Source organism: Musa acuminata, chromosome BXJ2-7 (assembly GCF_036884655.1).
Source record: "Musa acuminata AAA Group cultivar baxijiao chromosome BXJ2-7, Cavendish_Baxijiao_AAA, whole genome shotgun sequence".
NCBI classification, from domain to species: Eukaryota; Viridiplantae; Streptophyta; class Magnoliopsida; order Zingiberales; family Musaceae; genus Musa; species Musa acuminata.
Genome location: NC_088344.1, coordinates 11,998,700 through 12,016,844, shown reverse-complemented (window position 1 = coordinate 12,016,844; position 18,145 = coordinate 11,998,700). Strand labels below are relative to the sequence as shown.

The following is an 18,145-nucleotide window of genomic DNA, read 5'->3' as shown; positions in this document are numbered from 1 at the left end:
GACCATTGTCTTATGGAGAATCTTATAGCCAATAGTAATATAGTGATAATTGATCATTCTTCTTCAAGTAGTAATACAATGATCAATTTTATGACATGAAGTAGATAATTAGTGACGAAAGTAAAAGTTATGACATTCTCTAACATTTGCACAAATATGTGCTATAATTATACTTACCTTAAAGTCCTCTCAGACATGTGCGATGAATGATATTTAAACTACGACCATCACCATATTAATGCATCAATGATATACGATGTATCGATATATTAAGTCATAGGATCAATTTCAGGATTGAGTCTTTCAAACATATCATATTGATATATAGATATATAAGAAGATATACAAGATTGAATATCCTAATCCATTGTCAATGGAGTCCCATCATTCTTTTTGGTGATAGATATAGGTATATCTATCGATCTATTTATCACTTTATTTATTTGAATCTTAAAGTTTAACTCAAAATCTAACAATTTAAATAATTTCTGTCTAGATAATTCAATATCAAGGATGATGCTCCTAGAGTCCAAGAAAGATATATATACCACTACTTATTCTAATTTAGAATATTTTGACCAAAATTATACTAAATTTATATTTATTTTAACTTAAAAATATGAATCTAAGTTTTTTTTTTATTTTTAGGTAAATTTTGAGGATTTTTTTTTTTTCAGTGCCATTAGTATACCTTGTCATGTCGACACTCAATACATCCATATGAGAACTAAGAACGGCTGTACAATTGGCCAACCGACATGCCGGTTTAGAGGGTAAAACAAAACTTGGTTCTATCATCCAATCATAGTTAAGGGCTTGCAAATTAGGTATTATATGTATTCTTAGTTGTCGCAAATTATAAGCTTCCAGTTTATGATCTCCATTGTTGCTTCCATGCATAATGAGTATCAAATCATGTTACCATTTTGCCATTATTTTGGTATTCTTGTTCTTTCGCTCAAGTACTAATAAAATTGCTGCAATAACAAATCAGGCACACATTGATGGGGATATAAAGCAGAATAACCTTTGTATATGAACAAATACTAGCAGACCATGATATGCAGCGGAATTAAATGAAATCACAATAAAATAGAACACCAAGATATACGTGGAAAACCCCTTTAATGTGAATGGTAAAAACCACGAGGCAAACTAGAGATAATCCACTATGAGAATAATGAATATACAAATCTCAATCTCTTACCCTAAACCCTAGCAACAATCACAAGATAATAACTAGGATACAATGATCACGTCACTGTCCACGATATCTAAAACCACCCCAAGTAATCACAGCAAGACTCTATTGTAGATTTGATCTAACTTGAGATGATAACACTACTAGATGATTGAAAATAGTCTCTCTGCATTGTCCTTATTTTCTTCCCTTTCTTTCTCTTATTTTTTTGCCTTTTTCTTCTCCTCTTTGCTGTTGTGAAGATCACCACATTGCTGCCCTTTTCTGCCTAAAAAACGCAGCTACCTTCGCATAAAAATGCAGCCACCACACCCCCCTTATATTGATCTAGGGTTAGGTTAAGAGGGGGTATGGGCTACGGATTGATAAAGCCCACCATGGGTTGAACCCACTTTGGGCTGTCAGCCCAACAACCTCCCCCTTCAGCCCATAAGGGAGGCTGTCCCATGACTCCGCAATGTGAAGCCATACCGACTAGCTATTAGCATATCTTCTGTCTTTCTTTTGGTAAAGTCTTTGTCAACATGTCTGCTCCATTGTCATCTGTGTGAATTTTCTGAAGCTGCAACTGCTTCTCTTCAAATACATTTCGAATCCAGTGGTATCTGACATCTATATGCTTTGACTTAGAAAGAAACATTGGGTTCTTACACAAATGGATGACACTCTGGCTGTCACAATGCACCACATAATTTTTCTGTTTCAGCCCCAATTCTTGTAAGAATTCTTTCATCCATAATATTTCTTTGCATACTTCTGTAGCAGCAATATATTTTGCTTCTGTGGTGGAGAGAGCAAAACACCTTTGCAACTTGGATTGTCATGACACAGCTCCCCCTCCAAAAGTAAGCACATAACCTGAAGTAGACTTCCTCGTATCTATATCTCTTGCCATATCTGCATCTGTGTAACCTGTCAATACATGTGGTCCACCTCCAAAGCTTAAACAAACCTTAGAGCTCCCTTCGAGATATCTAAACGTCTACTTCACTACCGCCCAGTGCTCTTTGCCTGGATTTGCAAGAAATCTGCTAGTAACACCAACTACATATGCGATGTCTGGCCTCATACATACCATTGCATACATTAAACTTCCAACTATTGAAGCATAAGGAACCTTTTGCATTTTCTCCTTTTATTCATCACTTGACGGACTCTGTTCTAAGCATAACTTGAAATGACCTGCAAGAGGAGAACCAACTGGTTTTGCATTGCTCATACCGAATCTTTTCAATACCTTCTCGATGTATGTCTCCTGTGACAACTAAATCTTCTTATTTTTCCTATCACAGGAAATCTACATACCCAATATTTGCTTTGCTGGCCCATGTCCTTCATTACAAAAGACTCACTCTATTCCTTCTTCAATCTGTCAATTTTAGACATATCTTTCCCAAGGATAAGCATGTCATCAACATAAAGTAAGAGAATAATAAAATCCTCACCAAACCATTTGATGTACACATAATGATCTGAAGCCGTTCTTTTGTATCCATTTTCTGTCATAAATGAATCAAACTTTTTGTACCACTGTCTTGGAGCTTGCTTTAGCCCATACAAGCTCTTCTTCAATTTGCAGACAAAGTTATCTTTACCTTTGACTTTGAAGCCTTTTGGTTGCTCCATATAAATTTCCTCCTCCAAATCCCCATGAAGGAAGGTTGTCTTTACATCTAACTATTTAACCTCCAAGTCCTGGCTAGCAGCAATACCAAGAACAACACGAATATAAGACATTTTAACAATATGAGAAAAAATCTCTTCAAAGTCAATACCTTTCTTTTAACCAAAGCCTTTTACAACCAATCTAGCTTTGTACTTTGGTTGAGAACAATATTCTTGAGTCTTCAACCTAAAAACCCACTTGTTCTTCAAGGCCTTCATTCCATTTGGTAGTAGCACCAAATCATAAGTGTGGTTCTTCTGAAGAGCATTCATCTCTTCCTGCGTAGCAACTAACCACTTCTCTTTCTGCTCACTTTCAATTGCTTCCTGGTAATTCTCTGGTTCACCTGCATCAGTAAGCATCACATACTCATCTCTAGAGTACCTTTTGGAAGGTTAACATTGTCTAGAAGATTTTCTCAATTGAGGTTCTACGGGAAGTTGCTCTTTAACTTCTTCTTGCTCAACATGTCCTGCAGGTATATTAACATCAGGCTCTACACTATCTTCCTGCACATCTCCCCCATCACCCTGATATATTGGAGGAGTAATTAGATCATAATCTGCTAATGCTTCTACAGAAGTATTGGCTAGTGCCTTGTTCTTCAAATCTTCAAAAGTTTGATCCTCAAATAAGACTACGTCTCTACTTCTAAGCATCTTCTGCTTTTTTGGATCCCAAAGCCTGTAACCAAAATAATCATGTGAGTAGCCAAGAAAAATACATTCTTTAAACTTACCATCTAGCTTGGACCTCTCATTGTCTGGAATATGTGCAAATGCACGACAACCAAACACTCTCAAATGCTTGTAGGAAACATATTTCCCTGACCATACATGCTCTACAACATCACCATCTAGGGTTGTACATGGTGATAAGTTGATCACATCAATTACAATCCTCAAAGCCTCATCCCAAAACCTTTTGGGTAGCTTGGCTTGTGAAAGCATACATCTGATCTTTTCCATGATGGTGGGGTTCATCCTCTCTGTAATAGCATTATGCTAAGGTGTACTAGGAACTGTCATCTCATGTTGGATCCCATGTGACCTGTAATAATCATTAAATAATCCTGTATACTTACCACCATTATCTGATCTTATGCATTTCAGTTGCCTTTTCTGTCTCCCTTTCAACCCTGGTATAAAACTCTTTGAAAACATTAATAACCTGATCTTTGTTCTTCAAAGCATAAGCTCAAACTTTCCTAGAAAAATCATCTATAAAAGTGACAAAATAAAGTGCACTATTTATACCAAGAACATTAACAAATCCATCAGGAGTTTTTATCCTCAAAGGACCACATACATCTGTATAAACACGGTCTAAGACATACATTTTTCTAGACAAAAAAGGACTAGCAAATGAAACTCAATGTTGTTTACCTGTCAAACAATCAATACAAGGGTTCAGATGTATACCTCTGAGGTCTGGTAATACCTCTCTCTTAGAAAGAGCTTACTGTCCCTTCTCACTCATGTGTCTCAATCGCCTATACCACAACTCCATGTTGAAATCTTTTTCTATATCATTTAACTGCTCACCATAAGCTTTAGCTTGCAACCTGTACAAAGTATGACATTTCTTTATATTAGCTATAATAAGAGAACTCTTATCCCTCTATGAAATCTGCTATCATAGTCTTCATCATCTAGCCTTCCAACTGAAATTAAATTCAGCCTTAAGTCAACCACATGCCTCATATTCTTAAGTACCAATTTGCAGCCAAGGTTGGTCTTTAAATGGATGTCACCCATGTCTATGATATCTGTTGTGTCATAGTTGCCCATCTTGACAACATCAAAATTTTCAGACTTGTATATAGCAAAAAACTCCCTCCTTGGTGTAGCATGATAAGAAGCATCTGTGTCAACCACCTACTCAAGATCCTAACACACACAAGAAAAAATATCATCAGAAGGAGATAAAATCAAATAATCATCACTCTGCACTATAGTTGTGATATTATCTTTTGACTCTATAGACTCCACTTCTTTTCCCTTTTTTTTTGCTCTTCTTAGGTTGCTTACATTGGTTCTTGTAATGTCCTTTCTCACCACAGTTATAGCAAACAATATCTTTTCTTGATCTTGACTTGCTCCTACTCATGCGTGAACTGCTTCTAGACTTTGACATTCCTCTGTTCTTTGAGATAAGTGCCCGTGAATCATTCTGAGATGTTGCTGAACTCTTTCTTCTCAACTCCTCATTCAACAAACTGCTTGTTACTGGACTCATAGTGATAACACCATCTAGCGCAGAATTACTGAGGGAAACCATCAGTGTCTCCCAACTTTCTGGTAATGAACTGAGAAGTAACAATGCCTGCAACTCATCATCAAGAGACATTTTCATAGAGGATAACTGGTTAGTAATACTTTGCATTTCATTCAAATGCTCAGCAATAGAAGCACCCTCTCTATATTTTAGGTTCACAAGTTTTCTGATCAAAAAAGCTTTGTTCTAGCTGTTTTTCTTTCATAGAGACTTTCCAACTTTTTCCAAAGAGAATATGTAGAAATTTCAGTAGAAACATGGTGAAAGACACTATCATCAAGCCACTGTTGAATAAACCCAACTGTTTTTCGATCTAACATCTTCCACTCATCATTTGTCATAGTTGTGGGTTTTACACTATCCCCCTGCAAAGGTCCATACAAATCTTTGTAATACAAGAGATCTTCCAGTCTTGGTTTCCATATCATCCAATTGTTTCCATTTAAATTAATCATACGAGAAACATTACTAGTCTCCATGTTCAAATACAAAAATTAAATCACTAAAACCCTTGCTCTAATACCAATTGATGGGATATAAAGCGGAATAATCTTTATATATGAACAAATACTAGCAGACCATGATATGCAGCAGAATTAAATGAAATTACAATCAAATAGAACACCAAGATATATGTGAAAAATCCCTCCAATATGAAGGGTAAAAACTATGGGACAAACTAGAGATAATCCACTATGAGAATAATGAATATACAAATCTCAATCTCTTGCCCTAAACCCTAGTAACAATCACAAGAGAACAGCTGAGATACAAGGATCACGTCACTGTCCACGATATCTAAAATCTCCCCAAGTAATCATAGCAAGAGTCTATTATAGATTTGATCTAACCTGAGATGAGAATACTACTAGATGATTGAGAATAGTCTCTCTACATTGTCCTTGCTTTCTTCCCTTTCTTTCTCTTGTTTTTCTATCTTTTTCTTCTCCTCTTTGCTGCTGCGAAGATCACCACGTTGCTTCCCTTTTTTGCTAAAAAATACAATCACCTTCATATAAAAACATAGTCACCATACCCCCCTTATATTGATCTAAGATTAGATTAAGAAAGAGTGTGAACTGTGAAATGATAAAGCTCACCATGAGCAGCTGAACCCACTCTTAACTGTCAGCCCAACACACATCACTGTTGATCTTTTGTAGATTTGCTGGACCATCATTTAACAGAATATTAAATCCTTTCTTTAAAGAAAAGGGAAAAAGAATATATGCTACCATCACAATCACCCTTAAAAGGCAAAAGTCAAATCGTATTACCCAAATGTCACCCCACCCAATACTTTAAACCTTTGTGCATTGGTTCAATTAATTTGTAGTATGAGCTTGGCGTGATGTGATTTATGGTGCCATCGTTTCTTCATTATCTGGTTTTTATGATGTAATTGTTGCTGTCCACTTGTGATAGGATGAGAAAGCTAAAACTAGGAAGAAAAACACATGCCTTGGCAATGTTAAGTAATGTTTTAGGTTGGAGTCATTTACTAATTAAGATGATAACAAGTGCTATCATTATTTCATTTGTTTCATCTTTCTGTTAGATTATGTGGTCCTATTTAATTAGATAAGATATATTATAGATATGATTGAATTCTGATTATGGTTATTAGTTAATAGAAAAAAATTTATGTTAAAATTGGATTTCTTATGAGATAATTTTAATGGGAGGAACTCTCCTAATAATTTATTCTATACCATCTGCTCTCACTTATAAATAGATAGGACCTTTATGGACTAATGACGATGCATCTCAATATAGTTGAGAGATTAAAGTTTTTCTCTTAAGCTCTTTAATTTAGAGAAGAAGATCTAGTTCTCCTTGATATCTCTTATCCGACGATGATGAGGCACTTGTATATCAGATAAGGTGAACAACAATAAAATGTGCATATCGTAATATTGTTAGATCTAATTTTATTTAATTTTAATTTTGACAAAAAAATTTTCGCATGATTACATATTTTATACTACCACTTCCCCCTCAAGCACCACACTATTCACTTTCTCCATGCTTGAAGACTACTTAGAAGCTGATCCTTGATAGAGCTTGCAATGGTTTTGTGCTTTCTGATATGGTCAGAAGAATCATGATGATGGAAATCTGCTATAGATTGTACAGAACAATTCCCGATCACATTTGGAATCTGACAAATAATTGGTGACTTCCCTCTCTCCCTACACTTGCTTCAAGGTAAAGAGCATTGTGGTTACATGGACTCTTCCTCGGTGCTTCGTCTCACAGATAAGCGTAGAGGAGTTGGTTCCATGTATCGGGAACTCCTGGCAAACACCAGTGGATGCAGTCAGCATAGCGCAGGGGATTCGCCTTCTGCTCCTCCGACAAGATCTTCCCTTGGACCTCTGTGTAGACCGAGGTGTGCCCATCGATCCGATGCTCCGAGAGCTGCGTTATGTTGAGGAAGGTCACCGGGACTCTCATCCTCCCCACTACGCCTGCGACCACCTGCATTATTCTTCGATCGGACCCGCTTCCCCAGTATCCTCTTTCCCTGACGGGCTCCGTCTCATTGTAGCACTTGATCCCGTTCCTGTTGTGCCAGTCTGCGCTCCTGCAGTGTAAGCGGAAGGACAGCGTTCATGGCCAGTGATCATGAGCGAGCAAAAACAGGGTGATAACCATGAACCTCATGTGCGTAGGGGACATTGTGGTGAAGAAGACTCTTGTGGCATTTGGATTTAGTGTCGAATCAATCCAATTAGCCCACGTCTTGAGGCCGATTCTGTAGGCGACCACCGCGTCCAGTTCCTCGAACCCTTCTTCTCCATTAGCGAAGGAGCCCCACCTGATCAGAGTACTCACAAAGACATGAATCGATCTGGGGTTGTTCGGAGTCGAAGACCATTTACTTACAAGGATTTGATTCGTTGGCCGCTCATCCACCAGACATAGGTATTGAAGACAAGGATGTCGACGCCGATCCAATGACGAGCATGCTTGGTGATGGAATCTACTCGTATGATTCGTTTGCTCGTGTCAGCGATAATGTGTCCGTCTGTGTTGGATTCGACGAGGAACGGCGCCCAGTAGAACTCGATGGTGGCGTTGTACTCCTTGCGATCATTAGTACATAAATGGTTACAGACCAAAAGCTTTTGCTGCATTCTGGTTGACGGTTTGAAGGGCCAACGAAGAATACCTTCGCCCTGAAGACAGAGAGAGATCGACTGCGGTTCATGGACTTGTGTTCCGGTGGTATCTGAGCTTGCACGAGGCAGACGAATGACTGCCATTGGGCTCTTTGCAGCGAGTCCCCCACAAACATCAGCCTCTTCCCTCTCAGCTTCTCAAGCACCACAGCAGCATTGAATCTGTAAGAGCACAGCTTCTCAGAGAGACGACATCAAGGATGACAGGCTGAAGGGGATGCACTCACCTTGGCAGTGTGCAGTCATCCATCTCCCACACCCAGTACAGGTAGCTGTCGTCAGGCCTTCCGTTCCTCATGCATTGTACTTGCCGATCTAAGTAGGGGCAACTTCGGTGGGAGTACAGAGGCTCATGAGACCGGTTGAAGACCCACCTCCCCTCCGTAACGCTGCACTCCCTGGCACTGAATCCGATCTTGTCTTCATCAACGATGTCGTCGTCGAGAACAGACATGTTGTCTCTCTCCTCTAGCAAGAAGCACACGCAGCTCAAATAAAAAAACGACAGTGCAGTGTTAGGAGATCCGCAGTGGCTACCCAAGACGTGGTTACCTGAAGACACCTTACTAGACTTGGCTACTGCATCATCCTTTCTAGAACAAGCTGTAAGCTTAAGAATCGATGTACCAGTAAGAGCACGAAGGTCCTCGGTGAAGATCAACCCAGTGAACGCGACGGCAGAGATGACAACCGCCATGAGCGAGAGAGGGAGTCTCCCTTTTGGTATCTTCATCGAGTAGGGAGCAAGCGAGGAAGGAGTGCTTGTTCCAGGGCAAGTTTATAGGAAGTGGCAGGTGGTGCAAGGAAGAATGATGAAAGGAGTATATTACTACTAGGGTTTGGTTATGGAGTTGGGGTAAAGCTAAAGCCATCTCCGCCATTACTGATGCAACCACTGCTCATTAACCATAAGCACTTCTCTAGTGGCTACTCATTAGCTTTTAGAGAAAGTTGAGAGAGTAATCTTCATTGCTTCGGAGATTGTCCGGGGGAGTTGCCAACAACATGATCGAGGTCGAAGAATACCACATATGTCTCTCGTTATCATGGTCTTGATGGCATGGAGGGAGTGCATCGTTCATTGCATGGGTTGGCAAATCACGACCTACTGCTGGCAACTTCAACTTATGTTTGTCTGCAGAAGAACGACAACTGTGTGAAGTCTGAAAGTCAAATCATCGTTATGCTTCATACTTACCATTTACGTGAGATGAAGGTGGCGTAGCAATGATTACTAGCAAGTCCAACATATGGGCTTTCACACTAAACAAAAATCCCACTGAGGTAGGCCCAAATAAGGCACTTTATTTATCCATAAATATAAATATATATAAATATGTATATATATATATATATATTGAAAAAATGAGATAAATTGAAAAAAGAAAAATATATTATCAAGAATTGGTCAATATGAATTTGGAAAAAGAAAAATATATTGAAAAAAGAATCATATAGTTTTAGCAATCCATAAGGTTATCAGCTTAATGTAGGAACTTATTTGGACACACTGTAACAGTACTGTAACGAATGGAATGGGATGAAATCAATTTACAGGAAGCGGCCTTGATTGTGAGCACAAAGACGCCATTGCTAAACATGGATTGGATGAGCTAATGCATATCAGGGTTTGGTTCGGTTCCTTTTTATTGGAGATATAGCAATCGCTTTCTTGATTGTGAGCACAAATGACAATTATTCATCCGGACATCCAAATACATGCATCATGTGGTTTTATTTGTAGCTATTATTTATAGTTATAGACAACCAAACATATCAAGAACCCTTTTTCTGAACAAATATAACAAAGAAAAACTAGCTTATGCCTTTTTATAATTAAGCTAATCTGAAAATTCCTACTTTTTTTGTCCTTTTTGCCCTCATAATTTGTTTAGTGATTGCAATTATAGTCAATATAGCAATTAATCACCAACTAAATACGTAGTCTTAAAATAATTGCTGAGTATTTGTTTCAATAACTAGTTAGATTTTTTTTAATTCGTAACAGTGTTAATTGGTTAAACCTAACATTTGAGACTTTTCTTGCATCAACTAAAGATTTAGTCTCTCTTTTTCCTATTTTTTTGTGTTTTAATATGATTATATATATATATACATATATATATATATATATATATGTACATATATATATATATATGTACATATATATATATATATGTACATATATATATATGTATATATGTATATATATATATATATACATATATATATACATATATATATATATATATATATATATTTATGTATATACATATATATATATATATGTATATATATGTATACATATATACATATATACATATATATATATATATGTATATACATAAATATATATATATATATATATGTATATATATATGTATATATATATATATATATACATATATATATGTATATATATATATATATACATATATATATACATATATATATATATACATACATATATATATATATATACATACATATATATATATACATACATATATATATATACATACATATATATATATACATACATATATATATATACATACATATATATATATATATATATATATATATATATATATATGTATGTATATACATATATATATATATATATATATATATATATATATATATATATATATATATATATATATATATACATACATATATATATATATATATACATACATATATATATACATATATATATATATATATACATATATATATATATATATACATATATATATATACATATATATATATATATATATATATATATATATACATATATATATATATATATATATACATACATATAGAGAGAGAGAGAGAGAGAGAGAGAGAGAGAGAGAGAGAGGACAATAATTTTGGTCACTAATTGAAGCCATGTTGAGTAGGATTGATATGGATTTTAGACTTCAATCTTCTTTCCATTCGTGTCCAAATCGAACATTGCGTCACCCATTATAGAATGAAAAGAATATGTGCACTAACCTAAGAAGTTGCATCCATGCAGAGCATTAAATTAAGAAAGTATCTTCAATCTTCTTTCCATGCAGAGCATTATGTGTAGGTTGCACTTCAAATCTTATATCAGGAAAGGAGAAAGTAAGAATAGTGGTCTGCATTTGACATTGGTAGAGGATATATTCCTGTAAATAAAAACGAGTTTCGATTAACAAGTCAACCATATTGATGTTCAATATTTCATACATATCATATTTTCTTGAATTAATCATTGTCAAATACTATTTTACTGGAAGCTATTGTTTTTCATCTAGGAATCTTATCGAGAATCCTATTCAATCTTAGTATTTCATATAGGTTGGCCACCAAATAGATGTTTGAGCTCTTGTTTCGTCTCGATAATTCGAATTGACATGGACATCATCGATATTTACTTACCCTACAGATGTGAGTTTCACATTTCAAATAGTACAAAGATAGAAGAAAGTTGCGGATCCATTCGAAGTACTTATCCATTTGCATCAATTGCTGAAGAATTGATGATATTGTCATGGATTCTTCTGCTGGATTTTCAACGTTGTCACTCTCAAACTACTCTCTGATAAGGTGTATACATTTCAGCAGTGTCATTATCAGTCCGTCAACTTCATAACTCCTACAGAAAATTCTATGCAAAAAGAAGCCATGCTTTCGAGTCTTCTGATTTATGTCTCTCTCTTCTTGGAAGTATTAGAGAGAGGAACATATATTGCTTGTGAGACTAGTTAACGGTGAACACAGCTAGCCATCTGTTGCAGGTCTCTCTCTCTCTCTCTCTCTCTCTCTCTCCCTAACTTGGAAGCATTAGAGAGAAGGACATCGATGGTGAAAGCGTATTCGGTGGCGATGGGAAGTCAGTCCCACGGCTCGGATGAATACCTTGGAAGAGTAGCTAAGATACTGAAGTCTCCATAAATTAGCTAAACATGGCTAAAATCGACTTCCGGAATACATCTACAAGTTGTCATTACAATGGGCGATCCATTGTGACCTTTTCTTAATTATTCAACCTTCAACGCAAGTAGCAGCAGAAGGAGTCATTACAATATTTGGAGGACAAAGTCCTATGTTGATGTCATTACCATGTCTCCAAACAAGTTCTCAGATATCTATATAATAACTAAACACCACAATGTATTTTCACACTTCATCATTCCGATAAAAAATTAAAATGAGATGAAATATTTATATAACAATCAAGTCCTAAATTTTAATATTTCTTTCCTTTAAAACGATTTCCTTATTTAGATTTCTTGACGTCCAAAAACATTATAAACCCAAAAAAATTGTTTTATCGACTCAAAGACATGACGAGGAAGGAGACAACGCCCTGAATGCTTTCCGTCCTTTTCCTTCACAAGAAAGAATCCCTCAACAGCTTCATCCCGTGAAGAAGGAACGACCAAATAGCTTGTCACAGCTACGTCACCTTCCACCTGGCGGACTACGCAAGCAATGGGTCCCCTTTGCCGCCGGTCCGATTCGATCGGAGGACGCGCGATTAGTCAGGAAATCCGCGGGTCTGCTGATCCGAACCGGTATCCAATTTTGACTTTCCAACTCGCCTCCCTTCCACAGTCCAGCGGGGCAACTGCTGTGGGCGTGCAGCCACGGCGGCGGTCCCTTTAGATGACCTCAATTTTCCTACCGCTGAACCAATTTGTTCTTTGCTGTGGACCCCGCAGTTCCGGTGGTGAGTACAGATCGTAGTGACCGTCGAGCGCGGCGTATTCCCTGGAACTTACGTGCTACCTAATCCGGTCCGTTTTAAATCTCATCCCACGAGAGGCGGTTGTATCCAATCTCCCCCCTCACGCTAATCTCTCTGACGCCCGCTCGCCTCGCTTTCCTTCTCTCCCAACCCAAATCCGACTCGGAGGCGCCGCCGCTCGAGATCCATCCCTTCGTCTCCCAAGGTACCAACGCTTTCCCCCCTTCTTCTCTTCGATCGCTGCCTTCGATTCCAACTCTTTTCGCTTCTTTTGTGCCTCTTATATGGGCAAAATCTTGGGAGATTTCGTTTCGGTTTTGGGTGCTATATTCTTGATTGCAGTCATGATCGATAATGAATATTTTTGTCTTGATTGATGAGAACAAATTTCTTTTCCCGTTTTGCATTTCTTTTTCTCTTTTCTACGGTCTTTATGTTTGTTCTTGTTGAATAATCTCTGATATTTTGGGTTTGCTTCTCTTCTTTGTCGATAAAGATATGTTGTTTTAGGGTTCGATTTTGTGTCTTGGAATGAGCGCAGATTTGCCTTTTTTATTCCAAAAGTAGGGTCCAAAGAAACTTGGAGATCGTGCATAACAGTAGGCTGGGTGTTTACGGTTCTTGCAATGGTTCATCTGGCGTTGGTTTGATCTTTGACGGTGATCAGATTGATCTCATTTGCTGGGTGATTGTCACAGATAAAAGTGAGAATATATATATATATATATATATATATATATATTATTTGGGCGTAAAAAAGGGGTTTACGGCAGTGGCTTCTTGTTTGAGTAAATGATCACTGTTGGTGAATCATATCTTGGAAGCCTTGGAAAATTATATAAGAGGGAGTTTAGGTGTGGTTGTTTTGGCTTTATCATAGTCAATGAACCTATATAAGATCTTCCTTCACTGTACTGTTAAAATATGTTTATTGTCTTCCTCTGTGAGTTGTCACTCTTTTCTGTCACCGCATCGTGACATTCGCAATCATTGTAGTTTCAACATGAACTTGGCCTTGAGTAGGGAATTATTATTGATATAAATGAAAAGGAGTTCTGCCTTTACACCATTGTCGCCAGGTTAAGAAAATTCCAGAGGAATTAATAGCTCCACCGATTTGAAATTATCCTCCGTACCTGAAGGCAACTTTTGCCTTAAAGCAAAGCAGTCAGGACTTTTATTTTACCCACATCAAATTCAGCATCATGATAGTCAATTTTTTTTGTTCAGTAAATTAGAATACTCAGTGCAGTCAACTTTCTGAGTTTGATAGACATTTTGACCTAATGTATTTTCCTTTTGGGCGGCTCTCTGTCAGCCATAATTGATTGATTTGATAGTTTATTTTATCTTGAATGTTTGATGCATCGGCTAGTGCTTGCCTATTCAATAGCACAATCTGCCAATGAAAACAAGTTCTTAGAATATAGACATAATCACTACGTCCTACTTGGTGGCTTAATCTTGCTTTCGGATTGAAAGCAATTCGTAGAAGAATTATTCAACTTTGATAACTACTGATGTGACAACTCATTATATAATTAAAAATAGAACTGCTCAACCTAGAAAATGAATAGCCTATCTCAATTTTTAAAGAGTCCTTGATCATACAAATAGCCAGGATCTTATCTGAGCATACATGCTAAATTACAGGGTACGGACCCCTTATGCTTCAAGATATCTTGATCTCTTTACAAGGGACAGTGGTATTTAATTGCATCAAACCTGTTGTACGTTCGTTCTTCACTCTCCATAGCTTAATTTAGTTGGTTGGTAATATTATAATTCTAAGGTTTCCTTGCTATTGATTTCTTCGTTTTATTGACTTGTGATATCTTGACATTGAATATTGGAAACTTGTGACATTTCCATCAGTTTCTGTGGTCATCTTCTGATTATAAAGTATTGTAATGCTTGGTTTAGTTATTATTTCAGATCATTAAATTGTTCACGTTGAATTTGTCATGATTAAAACTTGTAATTTTCATATGCTACGTGGGAACTTCCATTCACAGTGAATTTTCTTTGTTGTGAAGCGCTTCTCGACATTGTTTGCTAGTGTTAAAAACACGTTGATTGAAGGGAGAATGTCTGATAGGCATTTTACTTGTTATTTCAGATGGAGACGCAGAACTCCGAGTCAGCTCAAATTATTGAAGTAGACATGGATGTGCCTCCCGGGGTTTCTGGCCTAGGCGGGAACAAGATTTGCGGGGGTGCAGCTTGTGATTTTTCTGATATCAGAAGCAGTTCACATGATGCCAAAGAGCGATCTGCCTCGATGAGGAAACTTATGGTTGCTGTTATCCTTTGCATCGTATTCATGGGCGTCGAAGTGGCTGGAGGTGTTGCAGCAAACAGTCTTGCAATCTTAACTGATGCTGCTCATCTCCTCTCCGATGTTGCCGCTTTCGCTATCTCCTTATTCTCGCTCTGGGCATCTGGATGGGAGGCAACACCACAGCAATCTTATGGCTTTTTCCGAATAGAGATTCTTGGAACATTGGTCTCCATTCAGATGATATGGCTTTTAGCTGGCATACTGGTTTATGAAGCTATTGACAGAATCATACATGACAACGGTGAGGTCCAAGGCAAACTGATGTTTGCTGTTGCAGCATTTGGCTTGTTGGTGAACATTATAATGGCTGCCGTGCTGGGTCATGAGCACGGCCATGGACACGGTGGACACAGTCACGGCCACACCAAGGCCGACCATGACCACTCTCAGCATGATGCTGACCACCGTCACAACCACTTACATGGCGCAGAGCATACTCGTTGTCATGGCATTTCTGTCACAACCCATCACCACCACCATCATCATCATACAGGTGAGGAGAAGATCCCACTTTTAGGAGACGTCGAACGTTCTCCAGATGAGAATTCTGGTGTTGGGACGCAGCAGCGCAACATCAATGTCCACAGTGCTTATCTACATGTTCTTGGAGATTCAATCCAAAGCATCGGAGTCATGATTGGAGGGGCTCTCGTATGGTACAAACCCGAGTGGAAGATCATCGATCTGATTTGCACGCTCATCTTTTCCGTCGTCGTGCTGTTGACTACCATCAAGATGCTGAGGAACATCCTGGAGGTGCTCATGGAGAGCACCCCGCGAGAGATAGACGCTAGCAAGCTGGAGAAAGGTCTCTGCGAATTAGATGGCGTGGTTGCCATTCATGAGCTCCACATATGGGCGATCACGGTGGGGAAGGTCCTCCTTGCCTGCCATGTCACGATCACTCCAGACTCAGATGCCGATCATGTGCTCGATCTGGTGATAAGATACATCAGGAGGGAGTACAACATCAGTCATGTGACCATCCAGATAGAGCGACAGTAGGCTTCTTCGATGTGAGTTCAAATAATCACTGGTCATAACTCTTTAAGAATTCTGTGTACGACGATACCGTGGTCTCTTAGTCTTCTAATCTCCAGTTAGTTGTCAGCCTATGCATCTCAGTGCTTCAGCTGATCCTCGCATTGGCAAAGTGTGGAAGAAGAAGTTGATCGGCAATCACGTGAGATTTGATGAATTATGGCTGGTAGGATGGGTGGTGTTCAGCCTTGCATTCTTGTACCTTGTTGCTGATTCATGGATGCAGATTGTGGTAATTATCTGAGCTTTTTCTGCATTTATGTTTGGCTCCTCGCTAAAATCCTCATTTTTCTACATGGCTGAAATGTTTGGACCAGAGAGGGTTATGGATCTCGTCCAAATATAAAGGCACAAGCAGTTTGATCCTTGGCTGATCTTGCTAACAATTGACCGGCTGAGTGTCTTGGATCAACAAAATCTATAAGATCTTTGATCATAATTTCACGGATAAATATGAATATAGAGTATTTAATATAATATTTATATATATCTATATCTTTTGACTTTTTGTTTATATTGAGGGCATGTGTAGGCTTGACATCCTTATTATGATTGATTTTTATGATTGTTTTAGTCTTATAAATATAAGTTGAACGCAATCGTTATACAGAGATAAAATTATTTAAAAATAAATCATTTAGATAGTCATTTTGAGAATTTTCTAGTTATGTAGAGTGATATAAAGTGTCAATCAACATAGCTTTAAGAGTTACTCGGGTGGTTATGATTGGATGGGCCTTTAAGATAGTGTTTAAACTTGATTTGTTGCTTTGTTATGTAACAGCATCATGTAGGCACTTGTATGGACCTTTAGTTGCGGTAGTTACCTTAGATCTTTTGTCATGTGGTCATTTAGAGTTTACTAAATTTATATTTATTATTTATATTGTTTATTAAGTATTTGTTGAAATATCTGCTTGTGAGATCCATATTCTTTTTTGCAAGTCTAAGGGATCTTAAGAAGTTTCAAGAAGGTTGATCTTTTGCGAACAAACATGCAAGGGTGTCGAATGATTTAGGTAAAACCAATTAAGTTTGTAATAGATGATATAAGAGCAGGGCAAGTACACCTAGAAACATTTGGCATGTAAACATGAGGAGCGGAGTTAGCTAGCACGCGTGATCGTTCGAGAAAAATAATCGTAGAGATATAAGGAACTTGAGGTGTGAGCTTATTCAAAAGAATAATCAACCCTTCGCATGTGAACCACAATGAGAATAAGTAAATTATGAAGAATGCATAGTACACAAAGGTTTGGATGGTTTAGTTTGAGTTATGGCTCAATATTGGCAACTAAGCTTAACAATGCTAAAGGCAAATGAGTGCTTGACAGCAAAGAATGAGACCATGTAAGGAGGGATAAGTTGCTTACTGATTGAAAGAGTTGCATAATGCTCATAGAGGTAAGGAGAATTTCTAACTCAAATAATTCGATACTCATGCAATAGTTGAATGATGGACTATTTGTGGCCATCCCAAGGTGACTAAAACTTGATGTTATGAAGCAAGAAATTTTCTCTTCGTCTCGGGAAGGACACGTCCATAAGAGGATAAAGTGTGCAGTAAGTTTAGCATATTTCTTGGCCTCGAGTGGCGTTGCGAGACTATATTAACGAAGAGTCACAATCTAGTAAGCGAGTTCATGGCAGCAGGATAGTGCATAGTTTGTTTAATAAGGTCGAGTAGTCTAAGGGGATGGTG

General features: G+C 37.6%; 2 protein-coding genes across 5 annotated transcripts; one reads left to right on the top strand and one right to left on the bottom strand.

Moving 5' to 3' along the window:
* Positions 1-7,145: 7,145 nt before the first annotated feature.
* LOC103991744 (protein trichome birefringence-like 3) lies at positions 7,146-9,061 on the bottom strand. 2 transcript variants are annotated; one of them, XM_018828904.2, is made up of 6 exons: positions 8,957-9,054; positions 8,557-8,817; positions 8,320-8,491; positions 8,034-8,233; positions 7,807-7,965; positions 7,146-7,731 (listed from the first exon to the last, which is right to left on the bottom strand). In XM_018828904.2, exons 2-6 carry the CDS (start codon positions 8,781-8,783, stop codon positions 7,398-7,400), a joined length of 1,092 nt encoding a protein of 363 aa, XP_018684449.2. In that variant the 5' UTR covers positions 8,784-8,817; positions 8,957-9,054; the 3' UTR covers positions 7,146-7,397. The 2 variants fall into 2 exon arrangements, with proteins under 2 accessions (XP_018684449.2, XP_009409561.2); XM_009411286.3 differs by having other exon boundaries at positions 7,148-7,731; positions 8,557-8,797; positions 8,882-9,061.
* Positions 9,062-13,106: 4,045 nt separating this feature from the next.
* Positions 13,107-16,699, top strand: LOC135617260 (metal tolerance protein 1-like). Of its 3 annotated transcripts, none has more exons than XM_065117303.1 (3): positions 13,107-13,266; positions 15,181-16,418; positions 16,514-16,699. In XM_065117303.1, exon 2 carries the CDS (start codon positions 15,181-15,183, stop codon positions 16,405-16,407), a length of 1,227 nt encoding a protein of 408 aa, XP_064973375.1. In that variant the 5' UTR covers positions 13,107-13,266; the 3' UTR covers positions 16,408-16,418; positions 16,514-16,699. The 3 variants fall into 3 exon arrangements, with proteins under 3 accessions (XP_064973375.1, XP_064973376.1, XP_064973374.1); XM_065117304.1 differs by having other exon boundaries at positions 16,507-16,699; XM_065117302.1 differs by having other exon boundaries at positions 15,181-16,699.
* Positions 16,700-18,145: the final 1,446 nt, after the last annotated feature.

Coding starts and splice junctions, on each gene's coding strand:
- LOC103991744 (XM_009411286.3), bottom strand. CDS start 9,026: ATGGCGGTTGTCATCTCTGCCGTCGCGTTCACTGGGTTGATCTTCACC. Junction 8,492..8,556: donor GATGACTGCACACTGCCAAG/GTGAGTGCATCC, acceptor GTGCTCTTACAG/ATTCAATGCTGCTGTGGTGC. Junction 7,966..8,033: donor GGCCAACGAATCAAATCCTT/GTAAGTAAATGG, acceptor TACTCTGATCAG/GTGGGGCTCCTTCGCTAATG.
- LOC135617260 (XM_065117303.1), top strand. CDS start 15,181: ATGGAGACGCAGAACTCCGAGTCAGCTCAAATTATTGAAGTAGACATG.